Below are 23,442 nucleotides of genomic sequence, written 5' to 3' on the forward strand. Positions count from 1 at the left end.
CAACAGTAATTGTGGATTCCTCCAAATCCTGTCTCCTCAGCACTCCCTCCGGAAGTTCCCTTTTTTTCAACTGTGCCAGGCCTACGTGGATCAATAACGACGATACCCCCGGGCTTCCATATTCCCTAACTCCTTAGAAAGGCTCTCTCTTAAGTCTAACTTTAGCTGCAGCCCCCACTTCCGGCCCTTGTGGGTGGGTCCGGAGGACTTAGGGGTGGAGACTGAGGCAAAGGGGCGGGGCTGCAGTACTACGCACGTCCCGGTTCTCTCTTGAGGGCGGGCTCAGCGGCGGAAGTGGCGCCGCTGCGAGATCCCCTTCCGCTCGGAGGCGCTGCGGCGACCTCGGGGCCAGATAGCTGCTGAGGCAGAAGAGCCCGACCGGTGGTTGACATGGAGCAGGTGGGTCCAGCAGAGGTTCCTGGGACCAGGTAGTGCCACGAGGGTTGTGTCTTGCTAGCGGATCCTGCTTCCCTACTGGTGTCCGTTCTTGGTTCCGTCCGACCCTTCTCACAGCCGCCGCGTCCCAGGTTCCGCCCCCTTCCTCTACTCGGCCGCGCTCCGCCCTGCGCGGGGTTCGGGGGTCTACAGCGCTGACCCTCTGCGGCCCGCCCACTCGAGAGGGCCCCGGGAGTGCGTCCCGGGTCCCCCTTCAAAGCCCCTCTGTTCACTGCAATGGGAGAGGCGAGGGGGATGGTAGCTGGGTGTTAAGGGCAGGAGTTGGATATGGGGAGGGGTCAGGGTTCCCTAATGAGGAGGCAAATATCTACACGTTCCTGTAAGTCTGTGTCCCACTGACATCCGGTCTCCCCCAACTTCCTTTGGAAATCTTAGTGAATGACTTCCTAATTGACATAAAAAGGGCCCTTTAAAGTATCTTTCTTGAGTTCTTAGTGGAGCATAACATCACTGACACCCATTCCTAATTGACATAATTGACGCGTGACCCGTTTTTGGTGGTGGTGGGAGGGGTTCCTCTGCGTCAGCATCTCCTTATTTTCTTCCTACCGCTCTGTCAGAAGTATTGTTTCACATTCTCCTCTGCTCCAGCCCCTCTGTATACTGAATCTGGTTGGTTTCATCTACTCTCAGGGCTTCAGCTTTACACTGCCTAAATATCCGAACTGCGCTCAGATTTCCAACTTCAGTGCAGCCCCTCCCTGGAGTCCCAGACTTGGCTATCTAGCTGCGCTTCAGCTGGAGCTCACTCCCTAAGCTTGAACTGGTCTTTTCCCCTGCAGACTCATTCTTCCTTTGCCACCCATTCCAGTCAGAAACTTGGGCATTATCTTGTACTTCCTCTTCTCCCTCAATTCTCCCATCTAAGATGAGACCTGGTCCGGCTAACTTCCTGAACATGCTTCACAGCTGGCCCCACGCCTCCATCTCTTTTGTTACCCGCCGTGTTGTGTTTCTCACCAGAATGACTGCAGTGGCTTCCCAGCAACTTCCAATCCTGGCTGCCTGCACCCCAGTCTCCAAACTGTAACTCTTATGATCCTTTTAAAACACAAGTCTGATAGTGTCACTCCTTTGCTTAAAACCCTTTCATGGCTTTCCATTGCCTACGGGAAAGGCTGAATTCCTAGCACAATTTGCAGAGTTCTCTATGATCTGAGTCTCCTGTGTACACCCTAAGGTCCAATAATATGACATTGCCCAATGCACTTGCCCACACCTTGCTATTTTGTGTCTCTATGCCTTTGTACACACAGCCCATTTGCCTAGAAAGCCCCTTTTATCCAATCTGCTGGGCTACCTTCTACTTGTCCTTCCTTCAGTGCTCTGCTCGGCAGCCTCTGGTTCACCTTCTCCCCACACCCAAAGGCTAAATATAAATAATAAATGTGTCCCTGCAGCACCCTATCCATAATAGCATACTGGTTGAAAATTCAGATTTCTGAATCAGACTTGTGGGTTCTGATACTGTTTTGTGGCCTTGATGAAGTCAATGTTTCAGTTTCCTTATTTGTAAAATTCAGATAGTAATGTGCCTACCTCATAGAGTTATTGTGAGGATTCAATGAGATAGTGTGTGCACAGAACTTAAAACAGTGAGCACATGAGTGCTCAATAAATAAGTGTTAGGCATTATTGTTTATGTAAGAACAATGTAGAGCAGTGGTTGTAACTTTTAATTTTATAAGCTGCTTGAGGACAGTTGATGTGGCTTACTTCTCATTCTGTCCAGAGCCCCAAAGCCTAGCTAGCTCTGCGTCAATAAGTAAAATGCTAGGGTGGAGGGCGTTTGCGGGGGAAGGGTCTGGATTTATCAAGTGAGGATTCAAGAGTGAAAAAGACCCAGACTGTGAGTCTGCTCAGGAAATGAATCTGGAAATGGATAAATGTACATGGCAAGCATTCATTCTAGAGAACTGTGCATGAAGCTCTGGGAACCCAAGGCAGAAAAAGGCCAAGAGTGGCCTCCCAGAAGAGCCGACATTTAGTGAAAGGCCTTAGTGCAAGAGGGTTTATGGAGACCGGGGTGGGCTGAGAGAATGGTGAGCTGGGTCCTCTGAAAGTAGCTCTTGTGGGAGGAGGGAGCTGAGGTGGGCAGGAGAGCGGCGGCAGCCTCCTCTGCGGAAATTGGGGATTCCTTTCCTGAGATTGGGGATTCCCTTCACTGGCCATGAGGAAGTACCCCCTTAGGCTAGGAGTCTGTAGGGACCATGCCCTGGGATGGTCTGAACCATGCCCCGAGTGGCAGGCCCTCTGGGGTAGGGTTGTCAGCCTGTGGTCTGGGGCTGTGCTTTAGACCTGGGGCTGGGCCTTTGTTCATGCTGTTTTGCCTGCCTGAAATGCTCATTCTCCATGCCTCCAGTGATAGATGCCATAGATACACAGATTTTTCAAGGCCTCTGTCAGATGGCTCCTGCTTGTGGCTTTCCTAGCCTCACCCACTCCAGCCTGGATGAGTTGCTCATTTCTCTGGGAGCCTACGGTCCTTTGTACTTTCCTCACTGAAAGCGCTGACCACAGTGTGGCACCGTTTATTTTTTATTAACCTCCCTTACCAGACGGAGCCGCGGAGTAGCCCCAGCCGCTGTGTGCTGCATTAAACGGGCTCTCACACACCCAGATTTGTGCAGGTGAGAACAAAAATCATGTACATTTGACATGTATTTGTTCCAGTGAGTGGCCGAGATTGTTGACTCCGTTTTCAGAGAGGAAGCTGAGACTTGCAGGTAAGGTCAAGATTGCTCAACAGGGACTTAAGCGCTATCTCCTGACTCCAGGTCCATAGCTGTCTCCCAAAACTGCCTCAGGGTCCTAGCCCCCAAAGGGGCAGCTACCACATCGGTGGGACAAGGGACAAGGAGGCCATCCCATCTGACTAGCTGTGTATCCCTCTGAACTTTTTCTGGCTGAGAAGGGGCTGATCCTGGCTTTTGTCCCCTCTGGGCTGGTGCTGGGAGGAGGCCAAGCTGAACCACCCCCACCCCTGCAGGAGAACTTCCTTTGAGTGGGCTGCTAAGACTGAGATGTCTCCTGACCCTTCCCACACTGACCTTGAGAACTTGACTTCATTAGCCTGAGGTTTTTACCCAGCAGCACTAAGGGATGGAGTGGGGCCTGATTCACCAGCCCCTGAGTAGGCCAGGGTCATAGAGTCAGAGCTGGGGGGCATACAAGACATTTAACAGGGCCTGGCATGTGGAGGGGGCAGGAGTGCTGAGTAGTTCTCAGTCTGTAGGGTTTTCCAGTAAACCGTACTGTCAGAACTCCTCTTGGACAGAAATGGGAGGGTACAGTGATGAATATAGTTTCTGTTTTGGCTTGACTCTTCCCTTTCCACTTCCCCAGAAGGAAGGGAGAAATGGAGCCTGGCTTTAGCTTTGAGATCTCATTTGTCACTGCTGCCATGTCCTTCTCTCATTGAACTCCGACTTCTCCAGGGAACATCCCAAACCCTCTGTGGGTGGGATGGAGTAGGGGCCAGTCAGCTAACTGTGCCAAGGTTGATGGCATGGGCCATTGAGCCTTGACTCACAGGAGGACCTAATACGTGCCATCCCGGATCAGCTCCCTGAGACCAGAGTCCATCCTTCCATCCAGCAGTACTGATGGGACTCTCAGTTTGGGCAAAGTGCCATGCTGGACATGCCTGGCCCAGGGCCCTGCCTCTAACACTACCTATGGCCCCTAATAGTAGTAGTAGCTACTGCTAATTAGGCACAGGCATTTTGCATGTGTTATTTCTAATCCTTTTTTTTTTTTAATTTAAAAAAAAATTTTATTGGAGAACAGCCATGGTCATTGGTTACACATTATTTTTATGCTACAATGGCATAGTTGACTCTTAAGGAGGGCAGAGCTCACAGTGGCCCATGCGGGGATCAAACCGGCAACCTTGATGCTATCAGCACCACGTTCTAACCAACTGAGCTAACTGGTCACCCCATTTCTAATCCTTTTAATAGCTTTGTGAAGTGGGCACTATACTGTCCCTATTTTGTAGATGAGGAGACTGAGGTTCAGAGAGTGATTTGGTCAAGGGCACACAGCCTAATGAAGAATATCCTTGGGTTTTTGATTCCAGGTCTGCTGACCAACCAAAAACCCATGCCCTTTACCCTGCTTCAGGGCGGGCATCACGGATCCGCAGACCAGTGAACTTAATAGACATGTACCATGGCCAGACACTCATGGACTCAAGGAGAGACTTCAAGACTCAAGTCTGTGTGTAAGGGAAGTGCTGAACCAAAGCGGAAGTCTGGAGGGCACGGGAGAGCTTTGCCCAGGAGGTGACATTTGAACTGGTCTCTGCAGAGTCAGAGTTCTCCCCCAGGGGGAGGAGGTCGTTTCAGAATGAGGAAGCAGGGAGTGGAAGCACAAAAGGCACAAAAGGGAGACCGGCTGGCCTTGGGGTGTCCTAGCACCAGCCAGTGGTTGGGAGGAGTATTGGAGGAGGGGTATTACCCCCCATAGCAAGAGAAGAGTGCTGGGGTCTTGCTACATGAGCCGAATCCTTCCTCCTTGACCTTTGCTAAGGAATTTAACTCACCCCCAGTCCTTTGCCTGCAAGCCTGGGCTCAGGGAAGGGGAGGGGAGCAGCCACCCTGCCTACGGGTGTCCAGGAAACCAGTTCCTCTTGCCCACTGGTGGGAGGGGTGTCTGGGCTCTGGGCGGGGCTAGACACCAGCAGAGGGTGGAGTCCAGCTCCAGGAGAGGCAGTGTAGACTGGGCAAGGTGTGAGTGTGTGCATATGCACCTGTAAGGAAGGGTGTAAATAGTCTTTCAAAACATTTCCTGAGTATCCACTATGAGCCTGGTACTGTTCTAGGTGCTGGGCACGCAGTTGTGAGCAGAGCACTGGGAGTCCCTGCTCTCATGAAATTGGCATTCCAGTGGGAGAAAATAGGCAGTAAACACAGACTGCTAAACATATACTATGTCTGGGGTGATGAGTGCTGTGGGGATTAAGCAGGGAAGGCCTCTCCAAAGGGACATAGAGACCAGAATGGAGGAAGGGAACGATGCAGAGACCTGGGGGAGGAGCTCCAGACAGAGGATAGGAGGTGCAGTGTCCCTGGGGTGGGAGCATGCTTGGTGTGTCCAAGGAACAGAGAGGGCCCAGTGTGGCTGCAGCAGAGGATTCAAGGGGAAGAGGCCAGGGGAAGAGGGGGCTTGGAGGCCAGGGTAGATACTTTGGCCTTCACTCTGGGTAAGCTGGAAGCCATTAGAGGTTTGGGGCACTGGGGAGGTGCCTTTTCTCTTCATCACTCTGGCTGCTGTGTTGAGAATAGACTTGGGACCAGGACAAGGATGTGGTCAGGAAGCTGTAGCAGGTGAGAGATGACAGCTTGGGCAGGGTGACAGTGGCGGTAGTGGTGAGCAGTGGGCAGATGCTGGCTAGATTTTGAAAGAGCCAGCAGGATTTGCTAAATGGTTTGGATGTGGAATGGAGGACACTGGGCTCTCCACAGGCCCTGGCTGGATGGCTGTTAACCTCTTTGGGGTCTTTTGACGCTTTGCTCCCTCCCTGGCCAGAAGAGGCTGTGGAGACAGCAGCCACATTTGGGTTTCGTGGGTCTCAGGCCAGCACAGGGTGAAGCCTACGTGCCTCTGCCTCATCCTGTCTGAGAGACTGGGCAGGCCTCTCCAAGCTTCAGTCTCCTCCATCCAAGCCTCATCTCTACAGTTCCTGTGGGGGGTGGAGGGGGTGCGGGGAGTGATGAGTAAAGGAGAGGGTGTCTGCAGGCTGCTACATGGGCCACTGCCAGCCGGATGTGTTTCTTCTGCGCTGGCCCGCCTGGATGGACTGCAGGCCCATTTGGTCTGCTCTCCCTTCGTAAACCAGCTCCCTCTCACGCTGGACATTGGCAGGACAGGGTCAAGGCCAGCCTGTTCCACACCCAGAGCCTCTGCCTCTGCGCCTGCCCATCTGTCGATTCACCATTAACCTGGGCATTACCAGGGCAGCTTGGTCCAGAACAACACCAGCCTGGCCTGAAACCATCTCACGGAGGCAGTCATAGCTCAAGACGGTGTCTTCCTCTAGAGCAGCGGTTCTCAACCTTCCTAATGCTGCGACCCCTTAATACAGTTCCTCATGTTGGGGTGACCCCCAACCATAAAATTATTTTCGTTGCTACTCTATAACTGTAATTTTGCTACTGTTATGAATCATAATGTAAATATCTTTTTGTTTTCTGATGGTCTTAGGCGACCCCTGTAAAAGTGTCATTCAACCCCCAAAGGGGTCGCGACCCACAGGTTGAGAACCGCTGCTCTAGAGAAAAGAGATGTTGTACTCGCTAATCCTCTGTGTCAGAGACTGTTCTAGGCCATTAATTTTAATAAGTCATTAAGCCTTATAATACCTGTAGTAAGTGTTGTTATCTCCATTTTACAGAGGAGAAAACTAAGGCACAGAGTTCAGTGACTAGAAATGTGGGAATCCAGCATTTGAACCTTTTGGCTTGGAGTCCAGTTTTTGCTCAGCTTCACTGATTCCTTCCGATTTGTGCTGAGCTAGGGACCCCCTGGGAAGCCCCTGTGGCTGTGTCGAGCTAATGCTAGCACTCCTGAGGATGCAGAGTTGGGGAGGCGTTGGGAGCCTGTGTCCACTGCCCCCTCGGCCCTGGAAGTGAGTTTGGAGAAGCCACACTGCCCAGAAATGTGGACTATTTCTGGATACAGATGAGATTTGTTCCCCTACCCTGAGTTCACAGAGTACAGCTCTGTAGAACAAACTAGACCTTGCACAGTGTGGCCCAGGCTTCCAGAGGTGGGAGGTAGGAAAGGCCAAGAAGACTCAGATGTGGCAGTGGTGGATGTCTAAAGCACTTCCTCTGGTGCCAGGCACTGTTCTGTGCACTTCCTCTGCGTTGCTGTCTCCTCTGATGCCCCAGACAGCCCCGGATCAAGACAGGTATCTCCAGTTTCCAGATGCAGCCTCTGAGGCTTGCACAGTAAGTGGCATTGTTCAAATTGCAGACTTGCCTCGGCCAGGAAACACCAGCTGGGAGCTGCAGGCAACTGGGGTGTTGAGTTGCAGAGAGATGACTGGAGCTTCTGGCCTGGGCTGTGACTGAGGGCTGGCAAGGAACCCTTCTGTACCCCTGCCACCTAAGAACTGTGGAAATCGGGACCAGGTGGTGGGTGGGTGGGAGGGGAGACAGGAGTGTGGAACTGCCGTGGGGCCAGTCACTAGTGGGAAGGGGTAGTATCAGAGATCAGTTTTGGCGCTCCCCCTGAGAGCCTGTGCAGGGAGCCAGAACAGTCCCCCCACCCCCCACCTGGGGATTCATCTTTGCCTAGAGCTGGAATATCTTGGCCCTTTTTGTGTGTGGATGGGGGAACTTAGACTCAGGCTCAGAGAGCTTGCTCTGGGTCACCTGGCAGGGGAATTGTAGAGCTCAAATTTGAACCCAGGCCTTTTGGGGAGATTTCATTTCTCCCTCTCTCTCTCTCTCTCTCTCTCTCTCTCTCTCTCTCTCTCTCACTCTCTCACTCTCACTCTCACTTCATTTCTCACCTGAATGGCCTTGCCCGCTACTTGTTACATTTCAACCACCACTGACCAAGCACCTGCCTGCTTCCTCCTGACACTTATATAGATGCCAGCTTTAGAAGGTAGCAATCATAGTTGCCTTTTTATTGTGGTAAAATATACATAGTGATAACATTTACCATCTTAATCATTTTTAAGTGTACCGTCTGTGGCATTAAATACAATAGGTCCTCAAATAAATGTTGTTTGGTTCAGCATCATTTCATTATAACGTTGCTCTAGGAACTTAATTTTTTTTTCTTTCTTCGTTTTTTTAAATTGGGGAACAGTGTGTTTTTTTCCAGGACCCATCAGCTTCAAGTCAAGTAGTTGTTTCCCTCTAGTTGTGGAGGGCGCAGCTCAGTGGCCCATTTGGGGATCGAACCGGCAACCTTGATGTTGTGAGCACTGCGTTCTAGCCACCTGAGCTAACTAACCAGCTGCCCCTTAATTTTTTTTTTTAAGATTTTTATTGGGGAATTGGGGGGATGGGAACAGTGCTGGGGAATTGGGGGAAGGGGAACAGACAAGTTGCTGTCGGTTTGTTCTTCAGTCTAATTGTGGAGGACGTTGCTTCACTGGCCCAAGTTGGCACCATCATTGCGCTCTTCCCAGGCGAGGCAGATCAGTCGCCAGCTTCTGGACGGCTGCTCACTGCGGCTGCTGGCCGCTCATGCTGGCTACTGGCTACATACGGTAGTCCATGGCAATCCACTGCCACAGGGGCTGCAGCCGACACCGTCACCAGCGACTCACAGCAGCCCAGCTCCAGGTTGAGCTGTTGTTGAGCATCTTAGCTGTGGAGGGCAGTGTCACTGGCCCTCATATGTGGGATCCGAACCGGGTCCCTCTGGCGTCCCAAGCCAGTTCTTAACCATTGCACCACTTGGCCAGCTCCTTAATTCTTGTTTATATCAATTAGCCTGTGGTAAAATTAGTTTCATTATGCATTGTTTCACTTAAAGTCACAGAACCTATTGATGATGTTAAGTGAGGACTTACTATATATTATTGTTGCCTTTATTTAATGCAGCTGAAGAAACCGAATCTCAGAATGCTTATATTTACCCCAGATCACACAGCTAGTTAAGGGCAGACTGTGATTTGAACCCTGATTTCAGAGTCCAGTTCTCTTTCCAGAATATCAGCTGCCTGTGTTGTCTGCCCTTGCTTAGTCCAGGACCCCACCCCAAAGCTCCTATTGCTGTTGGGCGGTAGTGGCATTTCCTGGCGAGTAAGACAAGGCCTGGCAGGAGGTGTGAGGGCCCGTGCTCACCCTTCCCTTTTGCTTCAGGAGCTTTCCACTGTGCCCTGAGATCTGACTTGCCTATTCCTCTCTACCCCTCTCTCCTTTCCAACCTAGGGTGATAAAACCTCCAGTTCCCTCCCTTCCACTCTCCCCAAGCCTTAGCAGTTCAGCTTCCGCAAACACGTCCAGTGTCAAGTCTGTAGCCATCCCAGGTGGATTCCTTCACGCCACACGTGCTGTTCCATTCCTGACACCTCTGAAGGCACGTGGGAGGGGCCAGTGACAGCAGGCAGTGGGCTTGGCAGGGGAGCGCTGCTCCCAGGGGGCGGGGTGGCAGCCCTGCTGTCTCCAGCCTCACAACACTCATTCCTGCCTCCCCCTTATCAGGAGGGTGGGTGCTGTGGAGTGGAGGCCAAGCCTGGTTCTGCCGGTACTGCCGCCCTCTGCCCTCAAGGGCCAGAGAACAAGTGCTCCGGGGACTGCCAAGGGCCACAACCAGGATGTTTTTCACCTCCTAGACTGGCAGGTGGTCTGAAGGAGCTCAAAGGCCTTTGAAGCCATCTGCGTGCGTGCACCCAAGGAGGTGCCTCAGGGGTGACCCCAGAGTTCAAGAAAAGGCTGACTAGTGGGGCTCTCTGTGGCCACTTTCTGTGGCAGGCTCCACAACAGTCCTGTTTTTATCTGTTTTATATGTAGAGGTTCTAAGTAAGGTTTTAGTATTAATTATTTTTTAAGTTTCTCTTAAAAGGGGTTTTAAAAAACCACTGCCCTTTTTCCTTGGTGAGAAGGACTTGTCCAAAGTTACTCGGGGTTAGTGGTGTGCCAAGACTGGGGCCCAGGTCTTAACTCCTGACTGGTGCTTGTTCTACTCTACAGGTTCTGGTTTATTTGGACTCTGAGCTGCTTTCATGGGGGAGGGTGATACAGAAACCCAGCTCTTGGCCAGCCACCCCCATTCCTGCTTCAGAGCCCCCATGCTTGGCTCCCACATGCCCTTGCGTCTACAGCTGTCAGGCTCCCCAACACCCCTGCTCTCAGCCCCATCTGTGTGTCTCACTTCAACAGGGATGTCTGGGTGTGTGTTAGTGCTATTGCCACTCTGAGTGCATCTCACACCCAAGCTGCTGTCACCCAAATCCTGTCCCCAGGGAGGGAGGGAGAAAGCCGGGGAAAGACAGAGGGACACTGGAACAGACTAGGAGTAAGGAAGCCATAGATAGCGTCCTGCAGCGAGATAGGGAAGAGGGAGGGAGAGACAGGGTGAAGGCAGAAAGAGAAGAGAAGGAGATAGAAAACTGGAGAAAGGGAGAGAGACTGATCTGATGCGGGTAGAGAGAAAGACTCCTAAACGGGAGAGCGGGCGAAGTAAAGATGGGCCGGGGAGACGGGGCTACAAAGGCACTTATAATGAAAAGATAGAAAGGTAGTTTGTGAGACAGACAGGAAAGGGGAGAGATGGAGACAGGTCTGGCAGGAGACAAGAGGGCTGTTAGAGACAAGGAAATGTCACGTGCCCTGGAGCTGCTGCCCTGTCACAGTGAGGGATGCGCTGATGGTGCAGTCTGGCACCAGGTCCAGCTGATGGATGTTGGGGGGTCCCATTGCCGGCAGCCTGTCACATCCCTCTTCTGACAGCCTCCTTCCAGAGCTGGGCCCGGCTTTCCTTCAGTACCCTCCAGATGAGCTTGTCATGGGGGCCCCCAAGAGTGTGGTATTGTGGGGTGGCCTTGGGCTGGTGCCTGTGCTGAGAACCGTCAGCTCCTGTCCATTGGGGCTTGTGCAGAGGCAGAGGATGGACTAGCTGGCTTGCTCAGAACCTCCTGCTGGTCACAAACTGGGGGCTTGTTTTGGACCTGGTAGATTAAGGGGGCTGTGGCAGGAAGTAGATATAGCAAAAGTTTAAAGGAAACAACGAATCAGGAGAGAGACTGGTTAGATCTTGCCTTCCTAGGCTCAGGGACAAACGTCTGTGGTTCCCTTTGCTCTGGCCCCAATTCTGTCCCCTGGTGCTGACCTGTGAGAAGACTCAGGGACACTCTAGCTGGAGTCTCAGAAGTTCAGGCCCGACCACGCTGAGTCAGCTCCTCTCTGGCTGTAGACTGAACCTTTCCTTCCCCATCCAGCAGACAGGGTCTCTTAGGGCCCTTTGTCAGCCAATGAATGGAGCAGAGACCTTAGGCTGGGGGCTGTAGGGAGGGAGTGGCCCCGGGCCTCTCTTGTCTCTAGGGTTCCTGAGAATTGCAGCCTCAGGGTTGCACAGGCAGGTAAGGGATAAGTAAGTCTGTTTACCTTTCTGGCCTTGGCTATCCTATCTGTAGAATAGAAAGAACCATCCTGCCCTGTGTGGGCCTGGAACAGCCGTGGGTACAGTGTTCTCTGGGCAGTAGAGCCTTGGGTAGTGGCTGGTTCTTATTCTCTTTAGGGTTTGCCCGGGTCCTCTCTGCTGCAGAGCATGTTGCCGAGGGCCAGGAGACCCTCTGGATCATCCACTTAGTCAACAGTCCATTATTCAGCACCTGTTAGGTGCCAGGCACTGTGCTAGGCACTGAGAGACAGCAGCGACCCTGCCCCCATGGAGTTTGCAGAACAATAAATAAGATCATTTCAGAGAGTGATGAGTTCACTGAAGAATGTATATGTATAGGACACTGTGACTGGGAACAGGAGGGTGGAAGGCTCTGAGGAGAGGGCTTTGGAGCAGCCAGTTGAAAGGACAGGAAGAACATTCCATGCAGCAGCTGAGAGAGCTAGGTCCAAGGCGCCGAGGCCGGACTGGGCTGCCACACAGGGATCTGAAGGAGGGCCAGGCTGGCAGTGGTAGTGAGACGGGGGCAGGCCTCCTGAGAGGAGCTGTGAGAGGAGCATGGTAGAGCCACACCCCGCAGGCTGAGACTGCAAGGGCACGTGAGGAGGGCTGTTATCCAAGGGCCATGGGAGCCTTTGGAGGGTTGTAAGCGGGGAATGGCAGGATCTGATTTATGTTTTGAAAAGGTGTCTCCGATTGTTGTGTGGAGAGACGGTTTTTGCAGGGTGAGAGAGGCAGCCTGGAGACCCCATTAGGGGAAAGTTGTCGAGTCCAGAAGAGAGCCCATGGTGGTTGGGTCTGAGGTAGGGGTTGGGGGGTGGCCCTAGAGAAAAGGGACCAAGATGTCCTCCCTCCACACCCTGTCCGAGCACTGAGCACTGCTCTAGAAGTCCCTCCCAGTTGCCATGGATTAGGGGGTGGGAGGGGAGGGCAGGCTGCTGGGAGGAAATGTGGCTTTGTGCTTGGAAAACAAAGAACAGAGCTTCAGGGCCCTCATCTCCTGGGGGTGGGGTACAGGCCAGGCCGAGAGGCTGTTGACAGGACCAGAGACTGAACCACAGGGCTGGGTTTCACAGGAGTAGACTGTGCCCCCAGGCACAGGGGAGGACCCCAGAGCCCTCCCAGGGTGAAGTGTGGGGCCACTGGGCTTTGCAGGGGTGGTGAGGAGGGAGGACAGAGTGAGAGGGATGCTCACACCTCTTCCAGCCTGGAAGTCAGGCTACTGGGGGGAAGTGGGGCAGAGAGGGCCCTGGACTGGGGGTGGGATGGGGTAGTGGGCCGCGGCAGATGTGCTTGGGAGCCAATGGGGTCCCTGGGGGCTGTGTGTGAAGGGATGAAAGAGGTTAACCGGACCTCCAGGACCCTGACGTGCGTGACTTGACCCAGCCTCCTGCCCCCCAGGTGTACCTCTGAGGCCCCGCCCTCCCCACCTTGAGGTGGGGGCCCACCAGGATGCACAAGCTGCCCGGCGGTTTGGCCCGCGACTTGGAGCGTAGCCTGCCGGCCGTGGCCTCCCTCGGCTCATCGCCGTCCCACAGCCAGAGCCTCTCATCGCATTTCCTCCTGCCACCTCCGGAGAAGCGCCAGACTATCTCCGATGTCCGCCGCACCTTCTGTCTCTTTGTCACCTTCGACCTGCTCTTCATCTCCTTGCTCTGGATCATTGAGCTGAATGTGAGTGGGGTTGAAGCTGGGGGCACAAGCCATCTTGGGGGGGACACTTGGGCCTCAGGAAAATGAAGAATGGGAAGAACAGCTGTTCTCACCGATCGGAGAAAGCAAATGAAGCTCAGAGGGGTTGAGTCACTTATCTAAGGTCTCTCAGCAAGTATGTGAAGGAGGCAGATTTGAACCCAGACCCTGTGGCTCCAGAGTTTACACTCTCAATCTCTGCGCCATACTGCGCCCCTAGTGGACACTCCTGAGAAAGGCGGAGAGACCCCAACCAGCCTCTGGTTGAGCTCTTGAAACCTTTGTCTTCTCTCTGCCCTACGCTCCTCTCTGGCTTCATTCATTCAGTCAGCAAACATTTTTTGAGCCCCTGCCATGTCCCAGGCACTGGGTTGAAAGCAGAGCACAGTGAGGAGCAGACAATAAAACCCCCCAGCTCTCCCTCCCCATTATGGACATTCCTCCAGTGCCCCCCAGTTATGGACACTTCCCCAGTGCCCCCCAGTTTGGCCTCTCGGGGTTTGGTGAGATACCACCTAGCAGCCCTCACAGCATTCCTCTCCCCCTGCGCAGTGCTTGGCCAGCGGGCAGAGCAGGACCTGACCACAGAGGCGGGAGCTGTGCGAGCCCGGCGTCCCAGACCCGGCCCTATCCCAGCTCCTCCTCTGTATTAGCTGTGACCTCTGCAAGCCTCCCCTCATTTCCCTTCTGCAAAGTGGGTCAGAGTTCTGGTTGGCAGATGCTCTTCCTCCAGGTCTCAAGCTCGGGTGACAGGAAAAGGATGACTTTGTTGATAGAAGTGAGGAGTTTGGAGAAGGGGCTGGTTTAGGGTTGAAGAGGATAAGTTTGATTCTGGGCCTATTGAGCTGGGTGGCAAGGCAGGGCTCTGAGGGCGACTGTCCTTTGTACACAGAGATGAGCTGGCACCTTCAGCGAGATAGAGCCACAGCCACAGGGGACCTTAGGGACCATCTTACTGATAAAAAAAGCTGAGGCCCAGCAAGGTTCGGGCTGTTCAAAGAGCTTCTGAGGTCTCAGCATTCTTCCTTTTGAAGGTCCCATCCGACATCAAAGCAAGCACTGAAACTACCCACATCCTTCATTCAATATATTTTTTCTTTCCAGAAAAGCTGAAAATATTTTGATAATTTTACTTTTGAAATTATCTGGCTGTATTGGCTGTAATAGCTCAGCAGTCATTGTGCGTACTTGGGAATTCTTGCAAAGTGAGAAAACCTAACCTCCAAATTGTTTTCAGATGTAATTAAAAGTTTCAGAACGCTGGATTTAACAATTAGTCGAGTTAGCATATGTTTCACTTGGTGGACAGTTAATTAAAATTTTATTAATTTTCAGTTTTGTTTTCATATTTTGGAGCGTATATATTTTTAGTTCTCTAACAGACTGTGTTGCCCAGTGGACACAAGGACCCCAGCAGGGTTACAGGAGCTGCAGAAGGTCTTGCCGCCAGATACTGGCAAAGCGGGTACTGGAACCCGGCTCTCCTGAGTCCTGATGCGGTCAGCATAGGCGGGGACCCAGGTGGAAGGAGAGTTCTCTGGAAAGAGGGCAGAGGGCAGAGGGACAGCCACTCTTGGAGTGGGAGGGGCTGTGGACCCCAAGAGAGAGCAATCTGAGGAGGAAGAGAAGGGCCTGGGTGGGGTGTCAGGCGAGGGCATGGGGGCGTAGAGGCACCCGAGTGAGAATGTGCAGGGGGTTTCTAGTGTTGGGGTGGGGGTGGGAGGCTGTCCAGACTGCTGGCTCCCTGTCTGGAGCTTTATAAAGATTCCAGATGCTCAGCTCACCTTGAGGTTCAGACTTCAGTGGTCTGAACATCTGTATCTTTAACAAGCCCCCCACCCCCAAATTCAGATCATCTGCTGGAGATGAGTAGCCCCAGTCTGGGTGATTGTGAAGGGTCTTTCCCCTCAGGCTGCAGTTCGGCTCTTGGCATCTAACCGGGCCCCCTCACTCCCAGCCAGGGTCTCAGGGGTCTCATTGAAAATGTGCGGGTGGCTAGGGCAGGAACAGGGCGAGGACAAGCCTGCTCACTCCACACTGTCCTCTCCAGCAGCGTGATGGATTTTACCCATTAAGCACAAACCTAATCAATTGATTTGCCACCTGGGGCTCCGTCTGACACCACTGCCCACCCCTGGCCCCTATCACCCTAGATGGATGGTTGGCTGGAAAGATGGGCACTGCAGTGGTGGGAGGGAGATGAAATTATGTGAGACGCAGGCTCCCAGCACCCTGTCTGTCAGCCCTGCCTACCTGCATAGGGCCCTTCGCGTCCCCTGCATGGCTCCGAGGCCCTCCAAGCCTACCCCTTCCTGGGCGGTGTGCCCACGAGCATCAGTGCTTGAGCCCAGCCCTGCCTTCCTGGGCTGCCTTGATCCTATTAGTGCTGGGGTCCCAGGCCTCTAGCTGAGCTTCCTGGGTGCTTTGGGGACCTCCTTGGGTGTTGGCTTAGCATTTACAGCCTCCCATGCAGGTTCTACCCTCCCCCTGCCTCTTCCCCATTCTGGGAGGTGAGGGGCAGCCCCGAGGATTGGGTTCCGCCTGCAGAGCCGTTTGTATCTCCCTCTTGCAGACCAACACAGGTATCCAGAAGAACCTGGAACAGGAGATCATCCACTACAGCTTTAAAACGTCCTTCTTTGACATTTTTGTGAGTGACCTTAAGGTCCTGGGGTCGGAGAGGGAACAGGGAGAGGGACATGACTGGCTGGAATCCCTTCCTGCAGCAACATACATTGTCACCTGATCAGAGAGATTTGGCTCCCATCTCAGGGAACCCTCGTCTACAAAAAGGTTCCTAAATGAGGCCCCACCTTCAGAGAGCCCCAGTGGGAGGAGGAAGACAAGAGCCCCGGTCCAAGAAGGTCACATCCAAATTGGCCCCAGAGAAACACTGACTCAGCCATTCTTTCCTGAAGTGGGCACACCCATGTGGAGGGAGCCTGGAGGGAGCAGGCCTGGAGGGGGGGTTCAGCCTTCAGCAGGGGTGAGGGGCATTGGCTTGCCTGTGATGGCTACCCCGCCCCCACCCCCCAGGTCCTGGCCTTCTTCCGCTTCTCAGGACTGCTCTTGGGCTACGCGGTGGTGCGGCTCCAGCACTGGTGGGTGATTGCGGTAAGATGCCACTTTCCTGGCAGCTGTGGGGCCCTGGTGAGGCTGGTGCGAGGGATGGGATGAAGACTCACTCCCCAGCCTCTGTTTTCCCTCTCTCCTTCCTTCCTTCCTCCCCTGGGCAGGTCACTACTCTGGTGTCCAGTGCCTTCCTCATTGTCAAGGTCATCCTCTCTGAGGTCAGTGGCTCAGGGTTTGGCTGGTCTGGTGGGCGTGGCCTAAGGGATGGGCTTCTCCTAAGGGACTATTTCTCTCATTTTGGGTGTCTGTCCTTGTTGTCAGGGTTGGGGTGAGGGGGTATCCTATCCTTTGATATTTCCAAGGAATTCTCTTCACTGGCTTCTCTCACTTGCTCCCTGGCCGCCCCAAGAACAGAAAATTCTTCTTCCTCCAGCCTAACCTTAGTTTATCCTGCTGTAGAATCCACTAATCCATCCAGAGGCACGTGCCATAGAGGGTCCCCAAGCAGCTGGTACCAAGAGTGGGGTGTATGCCAGAGTGGGTAGCCCCCAGGAGGGGGCCTGTGTTCTGGGTTTGGGGTGAGGCCCTGCCATGGAGCTCAGCGCCTTCCCTCCACAGCTGCTCAGCAAAGGGGCATTCGGTTACCTGCTCCCCATCGTCTCCTTTGTCCTTGCCTGGTTGGAGACCTGGTTCCTTGACTTCAAAGTCCTACCCCAGGAAGCAGAGGAGGAGCGATGTGAGTGCTAGGGGTGGGGGCAGTGAGGGTCACCCCAGCCCCAAGAGAGGAGAGTTTCAGCCCATGAGTGCCAGTTCTGAGCCATCTTGCCAACCCGAGCAGCTTCCAAGAGTAAGCCCGGGGCAGGGGAACCCCAGGCTGCTAAGGCTTAATGTCCTTGGTCTGCGACAATGGTTGCCCGTGTCTGCTCTCCCAGGGTATCTTGCTGCCCAGGCCACTGTCGCCCGTGGACCCCTACTCTTCTCCGGAGCTCTGTCTGAGGGCCAGTTCTATTCACCCCCAGAATCCTTTGCAGGTGATGGGCTGGCGGGTGGGGGAACTGCCTTCAGGGAGGGGATTTATAAGGAGTGGGGTAGGCTGGCTCTGTTCTTTCTATTCCTTCTATCGGTTCCCTGGGGAAAGCCAGCCTCCCACACACACTTCCATCCGCCCTACATCCTGCATTTATACCTGAATCCTACTACCTCCCCACCTCTTCCCATTGTCATCTGTGCTTGTTCTCTGCAGGATCTGACAATGAATCAGATGAAGAAGTTGTTGGGAAGAAAAGCTTCTCTGCCCAGGTATTTGGCTGCCCACCCCCACCCTGCCTTCAGAGCGGACACCCAGGAGACGGGCCAGTGCCGGGCTCAGCCAGGATGGGCGGGGGCTTCCCAGCAGAGGGGAGACCTCAGCAGCCTGAATGCCAGTGCCCATTTGAGTGTTGACGCCACTGTCTGTCAGGCCCACTGGTCTACCTCCTGCCTGGGAACCAGTGGGGAGCAGCCACAGCCACAGCTCCTGGCCCCAGGAATCCTGCGGAGCCCAGGAGACCAGCTCACACCCACATCTGGCTGGGTCTGGCTTCCATGGGATGTGTGTGGAGTGTCTAGAGAAAGAACCAGCCACAAACAAGGCTGAACGCCATCCTGCCTCCCATCCCTGACCAGGAGCGGGAGTATGTCCGCCAGGGGAAGGAGGCCACAGCGGTGGTGGATCAGATCTTGGCCCAAGAGGAGAACTGGAAGTTTGAGAAGAATAATGTAAGAAACCTCTCTCCCACCTGACATGCCCATGTGTGTTGCGAGTTTTCGCTCCCTTTACTGAGGCCTGAGAAATAGCCCCAAGGGTTACACGGGTTGGAACCATATCTTGGCCCTAGGAGAGGGGGCTGGGCCCTGGGGTCAGCCACTTGGTGGGAGGTCAGGATGCACTGGGTGTCTCTAGTGCTCCCCCTGCGCCCCACCCCCACCTCCCTGCTGCTCTGCTCTCAGCTCAGCTTTGAAGGGAAAGCCAGGCTTCTGCCCTGTGTCTGGTGTTTTGTTTCATGATCAAAACAGTATTATCTGAAAAGATGGCAGAGAGCTTGGAAAACAGAGGGAAAACATCCCTCTCGTTTTCCCTGGCCGGTTCCTCTGGCAGCGCTTGTCGGTCTGGAGACACGGTTCTTCGTGGTTGCAGCCACAGCTGTGCTCCTGCCTTTTAACTTGATATCAAAAGCCTTTCTCTCCTTGTTGCCGGACATGTGTCAGAACCACTGTTTTTTAACGGCTGCTCAGATATCCCCAGACTCCTGGAATTTTTTGCCCTGAGCTGTTAAAAACCTGACCTACCTGTCACCCATTCCTGTGCCACCAGCCCCCGTCCCCATGCCCTCGCCCACCCTCCACCCACCCTCCTGTCCCTCCCACAGGAATATGGGGATACTGTGTACACCATCGAGGTTCCCTTTCATGGCAAGACATTCATCCTGAAGGTGAGCGAGGGAAGTGGTTGGTCTGGAGTGTCCTGGAGCCCCCTGCTCAGTCTGGGGCTCCAGGAAGGGGCTGAGGGGCCTTCCGGCAGGTTTCTCCCCACCAAGAGGGAAGGGCTGGTGTGCCCAAGCACAACTTGCACCACCCAGCCCTCCGCCCGCCCTGCCCCAGACCTTCCTGGCCTGCCCCGCGGAGCTGGTATACCAGGAAGTGATCCTGCAGCCTGAGAGGATGGTGCTGTGGAATAAGACAGTGGCCGCCTGCCAGGTGAGCCGAGCCAGGGGGCCTGGCCTGACCGCTTCTCAGGGCAGAGGCTGAGCGACATGGCAGGTCAGGGCCATCATGCCCCAGCATGACCTGTAACCCCCAGGGAAACCTGGGTCATATTATTGAACTGCTGTGAGCCTCAGCTTCCCCATCTGTAAAATGGGGATGATGGCACTCGTGCTTTCTGGAGAGGGTTGGAAAATGAAAAGGGGTGCTTACAGACTGCCCAGCCCAGGGCCCGTGAATGGGAATGGCTCTTAGTAAAGAGACCTGAGCAGAGACAGATTGACTTTGGGGTTTCCTGAGGTGCTGGGACCCTGTCCCTGGGGTTCTCCTGGGGTGTGCTGTACCTCATGTTTCCCCTGACTGCCCGCAGATCCTGCAGCGAGTGGAAGACAACACCCTCATCTCCTACGATGTGTCTGCAGGGGCTGCGGGCGGTGTGGTCTCCCCCAGGTGAGTAGCCACCACACTCCTCCTCTCAGGCAGGCCACCTGCCCCTGCAGTTTGGGCTTGGCACCCCCTGACCTAACTTTCCCTCCCCAGGGACTTCGTGAATGTCCGACGCATCGAGCGGCGCAGAGACAGATACCTGTCATCAGGCATTGCCACCACCCACTGCGCCAAGCCCCCGACTCACAAATATGTCAGGTGAGCCCCACCTTGCCAGCGCTCTTCCCCGCTAGCCCCTCCCCCGGTGGCTGTGAGGACAGGGCAGGGCACAGGATGTACAGCTGGGGACTTTCTCCCACTGGGCTGTGCCCCTCCTGGCCCCTAATCCTGCTAATCAGCTGCTGTGTGCGCTGGAGACTTGGGGAACAATGGCTGGAATCACGCCACTCACTGGAGGGTGTAGACCAGGGACCAGGGATAGGGCTGGGAGCCAAGAGGCTGCGCTGGTCGGGGCAGCTTGAGCAGGATGCTCTGCATCCTGGAGTTTCACTTTCCTGAGGAGACTTGAGCCCCCTTTTCTCTTCTCCCTGCCTTTCTCCTGGAGTGCTCGGAGGTCCTGCCAGAGGAAGAGGGGTTTCACTTTTCCTGCTGCCTGTTCCGGGGCATCCTGCAGCTCTCGTTGTCTAATCTTAGCCTCCAGTGCTGCAGGTGGCCTCCTCCCTGAGACCCCACTCACCCTTGCCCATCCTTCCTGGGGTTCTGCAGAGAGCACTGTTCTTGGAGTGTCAGACTGGGGTTCTGGTCTTGGCACCACCATAGCCTTCCTGGGTGACGGACAACCTCGTTTCTTCCCAGGGTGCCAAATTCCTTATTTAACTCCTTATTAGTGGGTTTAAGAGTGCTCAGTGGAGCTGTGGGCAAATTAAATGGCCATAGGATGTGAACCATGCAGCTCAGGCCTTGACTGCCTTCTGAGAGGGCGCCCCCTCCTGGAGCCCACCAGCACTGCACTGTCCCCTGAGTTGGGGAAGGGGTGAGAAGTGCCACACCAGCCCCCCCCCTCACAGCTAGAGTTGACCTAGAATCACTGGACAGAGTAGATGAGGCCTGGGAGGGTGGTGAGCTCCCTGCCACTGGGGGTGTGCAAACATCAGCAGGCTATGAGCATCACATCGTGGGTGGGGATAGAGGGCTGTGGCCTCTGGGACACCTGTTCTGGTCCCTGTTCAGGCAGGGTAGCAGGTTCTAGATCAGCAGGTCCCTTCCCTCTTCCACCCCACTCTAAGATGGGCTAAGAATGGGGTGGGTGGGTCAGGGGTCTTGCCTGGCTCTTAACGTCTCCCCAATTGTACCTCTCTCCTTAGGGGAGAGAATGGTCCTGGAGGCTTCATCGTGCTCAAGTCGTCCAGTAACTCCCACATCTGCACTTTCATCTGGATCCTTAATACAGATCTCAAGGTGAGGGTGCTAGGGCTACAGGGCAGGCTCGGTGGAGTGCAGGGGGCTGTGCGACCGTGGGAGCTCCATGCCTGCTCAGGGCCTCCCCTACTCCCTACCTCTTTTCTTACTCTCAAATTTGGGGCAGGGTCTGGACGGTCTTCTTGCCCTGAGTTAGTGGAGGGCCTATGCCTCCCATTTCTTACCTCTGGCGCCTGAGGCCCCAAGGAGGGGTGGCTGGCTGCCAACCAAGCCCTTCCCGGGTCTGTTTGTGTGGCTGGTGCCAAGACCTGGGCACAGCATGTTCTTCCTGCCAGGGGTGACGGGGAGAGAGGGTGGCCCGGGCTGCATTCCAGAGCTGCACCTGCATTCTAGCCCCAGCACTCCCTGCGGGTGCCAGTTGTTGAGGGGGGAGCCCCTCCTGAGGACAAGCCATCCTGGAACGTCTTCCTGCCTTCCCCAGGGCCGCCTGCCCAGGTACCTCATCCACCAGAGCCTTGCAGCCACCATGTTTGAATTTGCCTTTCACCTGCGGCAGCGTGTCAGTGAGCTGGGGACCCGGGCATAACCATGCCCCCTCACCACCCTGTGGGCCAGGGTCCTGTCACCACAGCCTCCTGAGCCAGAGAGGGAGTCCGTGGGGCTGCCCACAAAGGACCTGATCTCAAGCAGTGGGAGAAAAAGATTTCCTTTCATGGCAGCCCCCTGACCCCAAGCTACCACCCTCCACCACGCTTCGCTGTGCCTGGGAGCCACGGCCACGAGCAGGTTGTGGGGTAGAGAGCATCTGGACTCCAGGGCTCTGCCAGTAAGGCGGGCGGGGTGTGCCCTGCTGATGTTTACATGGCGTCCCTGCCTCCTAGAGAAGGAGGTCCTCGGTCCCCTCCTAGCCAGGGGCAGGGTCTGGAATGGGAGCCTCAGCCTTGGTGGGTGAGGGCCAGGGCCCCTGGGCAGGACGGAGGCCAGAGCATCCTTGTCACCAGTGTTAAGGTGCAGGAGCCCTTTCATCTGCCTGCTCTCATCAAGGTTTTTTAGGATTATTTAAAGGGTCTGGGACCTTTTTCCACATGTACTTGTGGGGGAGTGGGTGGCAGGTGGAGATGGTGGGTGCTGGCAGTGAACCGCTGTCTCTCCCATGTTCTCTCCCTCCTCCCAGGGCCTCCTTGGGGACCTTTGTAATTTGAGCCAATTAAAAACATGAACTTAAAAGAAAAAGAACTACCCTCTCCAGCCTGGCCTTTTGAGGGAAGAGGAGGTGGGAAGGAGTGAGCCATTCATCACCATGGCCAGATACATGACCCGCCCGCTCATGCCCTGGAGCCAGTGGGGACCCAGTTCCTGGAACCTCCCCCCCCCTCCACCCCCCCCAACACACATACTTTGCTGAATGGCTCAGCTGGGCAGATGACTGGTCAGAGGAAAATGCCCTACCCCCATACAGGCTTCCTGCGAGGGAAAGGCAGGCTAAGGGCTCCAGTCCAGGCTTTGGGAGGTGGTAGGAGAGACCCAGCTACACCCACAGCAGGCCCTGGCTGTTCCTGGGGTCCCAAGGCAGGTGGGGAGCCTGGAGGTGGGGCCTGGGCTTCCTGGTCTGGGATCTCTGCCTCTTGGGCTCCACTCACCTACGCCCTCGGCCCCACCACACTCACTAGGGGCAGCATCAAGTCAGATTCCAGGCGAGGGCCAGGGCACTGCTCTCTTCCCTTGGTGCCTGCAGGTTTCCAAAGGAGTCGACTTGCGTAGAGCCAGGGGGGCCCATGTTAGTCCTGGCTGGTGTGTGACCCTGGGTAAATCGGCATCTCAGCTTCCATGTCCTACTTTGTAAAAATGAGGCTCATTATGTCATAGAGCTATTATAAGATTAAAAGATACCAAGAGGGTCGGCCAAGTGACGCGTTGGTTAAGAACTGGCTTGGGATGCCAGAGGACCCCTGTTCGGATCCCACATGTGAGGCCCGGTGACCATGCCCTCTACAGCTAAGATGCTGAACAACAGCTCGACCTGGAGCTGGGCTGCTGTGAGTTGCCGGCGACGGCGTAGGCTGCAGCCCCTATGGCAGTGGGTTGCCGTGGGCTACCATGTGTAGCCAGCAGCCAGCGTGAGCGGCCAGCAGCCAGCATGAGCGGCCATCCAGAAGCCGGCGACTGATCTGCCTCTCCCGGAAAGAGCCCAATGATGGTGCCAACTTGGGCCAGTGAAGCAACATCCTCCACAACTAGACTGAAGAACAAAACGACAGCAACTTGTCTGTTCCCCTTCCCCCGATTCCCCAGCGCTGTTCCCATCCCCCCAATTCCCCAATAAAATCTTTAAAAAAAAACCAAAAAAACCAAAAATCCGGCATAGTACCTCAGTAATCAAGAGAATATGCAGTTCTGCCCCAGGTGGGTGCCCACGGGCCTTACTGGTGCTCGGCTGCTGGTGCTCTGCTGTCCCCACAAGGTCCTTAGCTCTTCTCACTGCCTCTTCCGGTGCCCTTTTTGTCCACTCAGCAGTGCCCTTTCCTGTCCCTCATGCCCACCACCCTGGGTCCATCCTCCCATCCTGCTCCCCATGAATGAGAG

General features: G+C 54.8%; 1 protein-coding gene across 6 annotated transcripts; it reads left to right on the forward strand.

The window, feature by feature from the left end:
- Nucleotides 1-270: 270 nt before the first annotated feature.
- On the forward strand, nt 271-22,836 carry STARD3 (StAR related lipid transfer domain containing 3). Of its 6 annotated transcripts, none has more exons than XM_019638834.1 (16): nt 271-399; nt 4,538-4,742; nt 12,949-13,221; nt 15,812-15,889; nt 16,276-16,353; nt 16,476-16,529; nt 16,930-17,047; nt 17,244-17,342; nt 17,555-17,610; nt 17,977-18,069; nt 18,720-18,782; nt 18,952-19,047; nt 19,424-19,503; nt 19,594-19,698; nt 20,805-20,898; nt 21,341-22,836. In XM_019638834.1, the coding sequence occupies exons 3-16, from the start codon at nt 13,000-13,002 to the stop codon at nt 21,443-21,445; spliced, it is 1,341 nt and encodes a 446-aa protein (XP_019494379.1). In that variant the 5' UTR covers nt 271-399; nt 4,538-4,742; nt 12,949-12,999; the 3' UTR covers nt 21,446-22,836. The 6 variants fall into 6 exon arrangements, with proteins under 6 accessions (XP_019494379.1, XP_019494380.1, XP_019494381.1 ...); XM_019638835.1 differs by having other exon boundaries at nt 4,538-4,681; XM_019638836.1 differs by lacking the exon at nt 4,538-4,742 and having other exon boundaries at nt 271-428.
- Nucleotides 22,837-23,442: the final 606 nt, after the last annotated feature.

The sequence above is a fragment of the Hipposideros armiger genome, unplaced genomic scaffold (genome assembly GCF_001890085.2).
Source record: "Hipposideros armiger isolate ML-2016 unplaced genomic scaffold, ASM189008v1 scaffold_40, whole genome shotgun sequence".
NCBI lineage: Eukaryota > Metazoa > Chordata > Mammalia > Chiroptera > Hipposideridae > Hipposideros > Hipposideros armiger.

What these genes read in the sequence shown, in the direction of transcription:
- STARD3 (XM_019638836.1), top strand. Translation starts at nt 13,000, where the DNA reads ATGCACAAGCTGCCCGGCGGTTTGGCCCGCGACTTGGAGCGTAGCCTG. An exon ending in AGCACTGGTGGGTGATTGCG is followed by an intron (nt 16,354 to 16,475) that starts GTAAGATGCCAC and finishes TCCCCTGGGCAG; the next exon opens with GTCACTACTCTGGTGTCCAG. An exon ending in CCGACTCACAAATATGTCAG is followed by an intron (nt 19,699 to 20,804) that starts GTGAGCCCCACC and finishes CTCTCTCCTTAG; the next exon opens with GGGAGAGAATGGTCCTGGAG.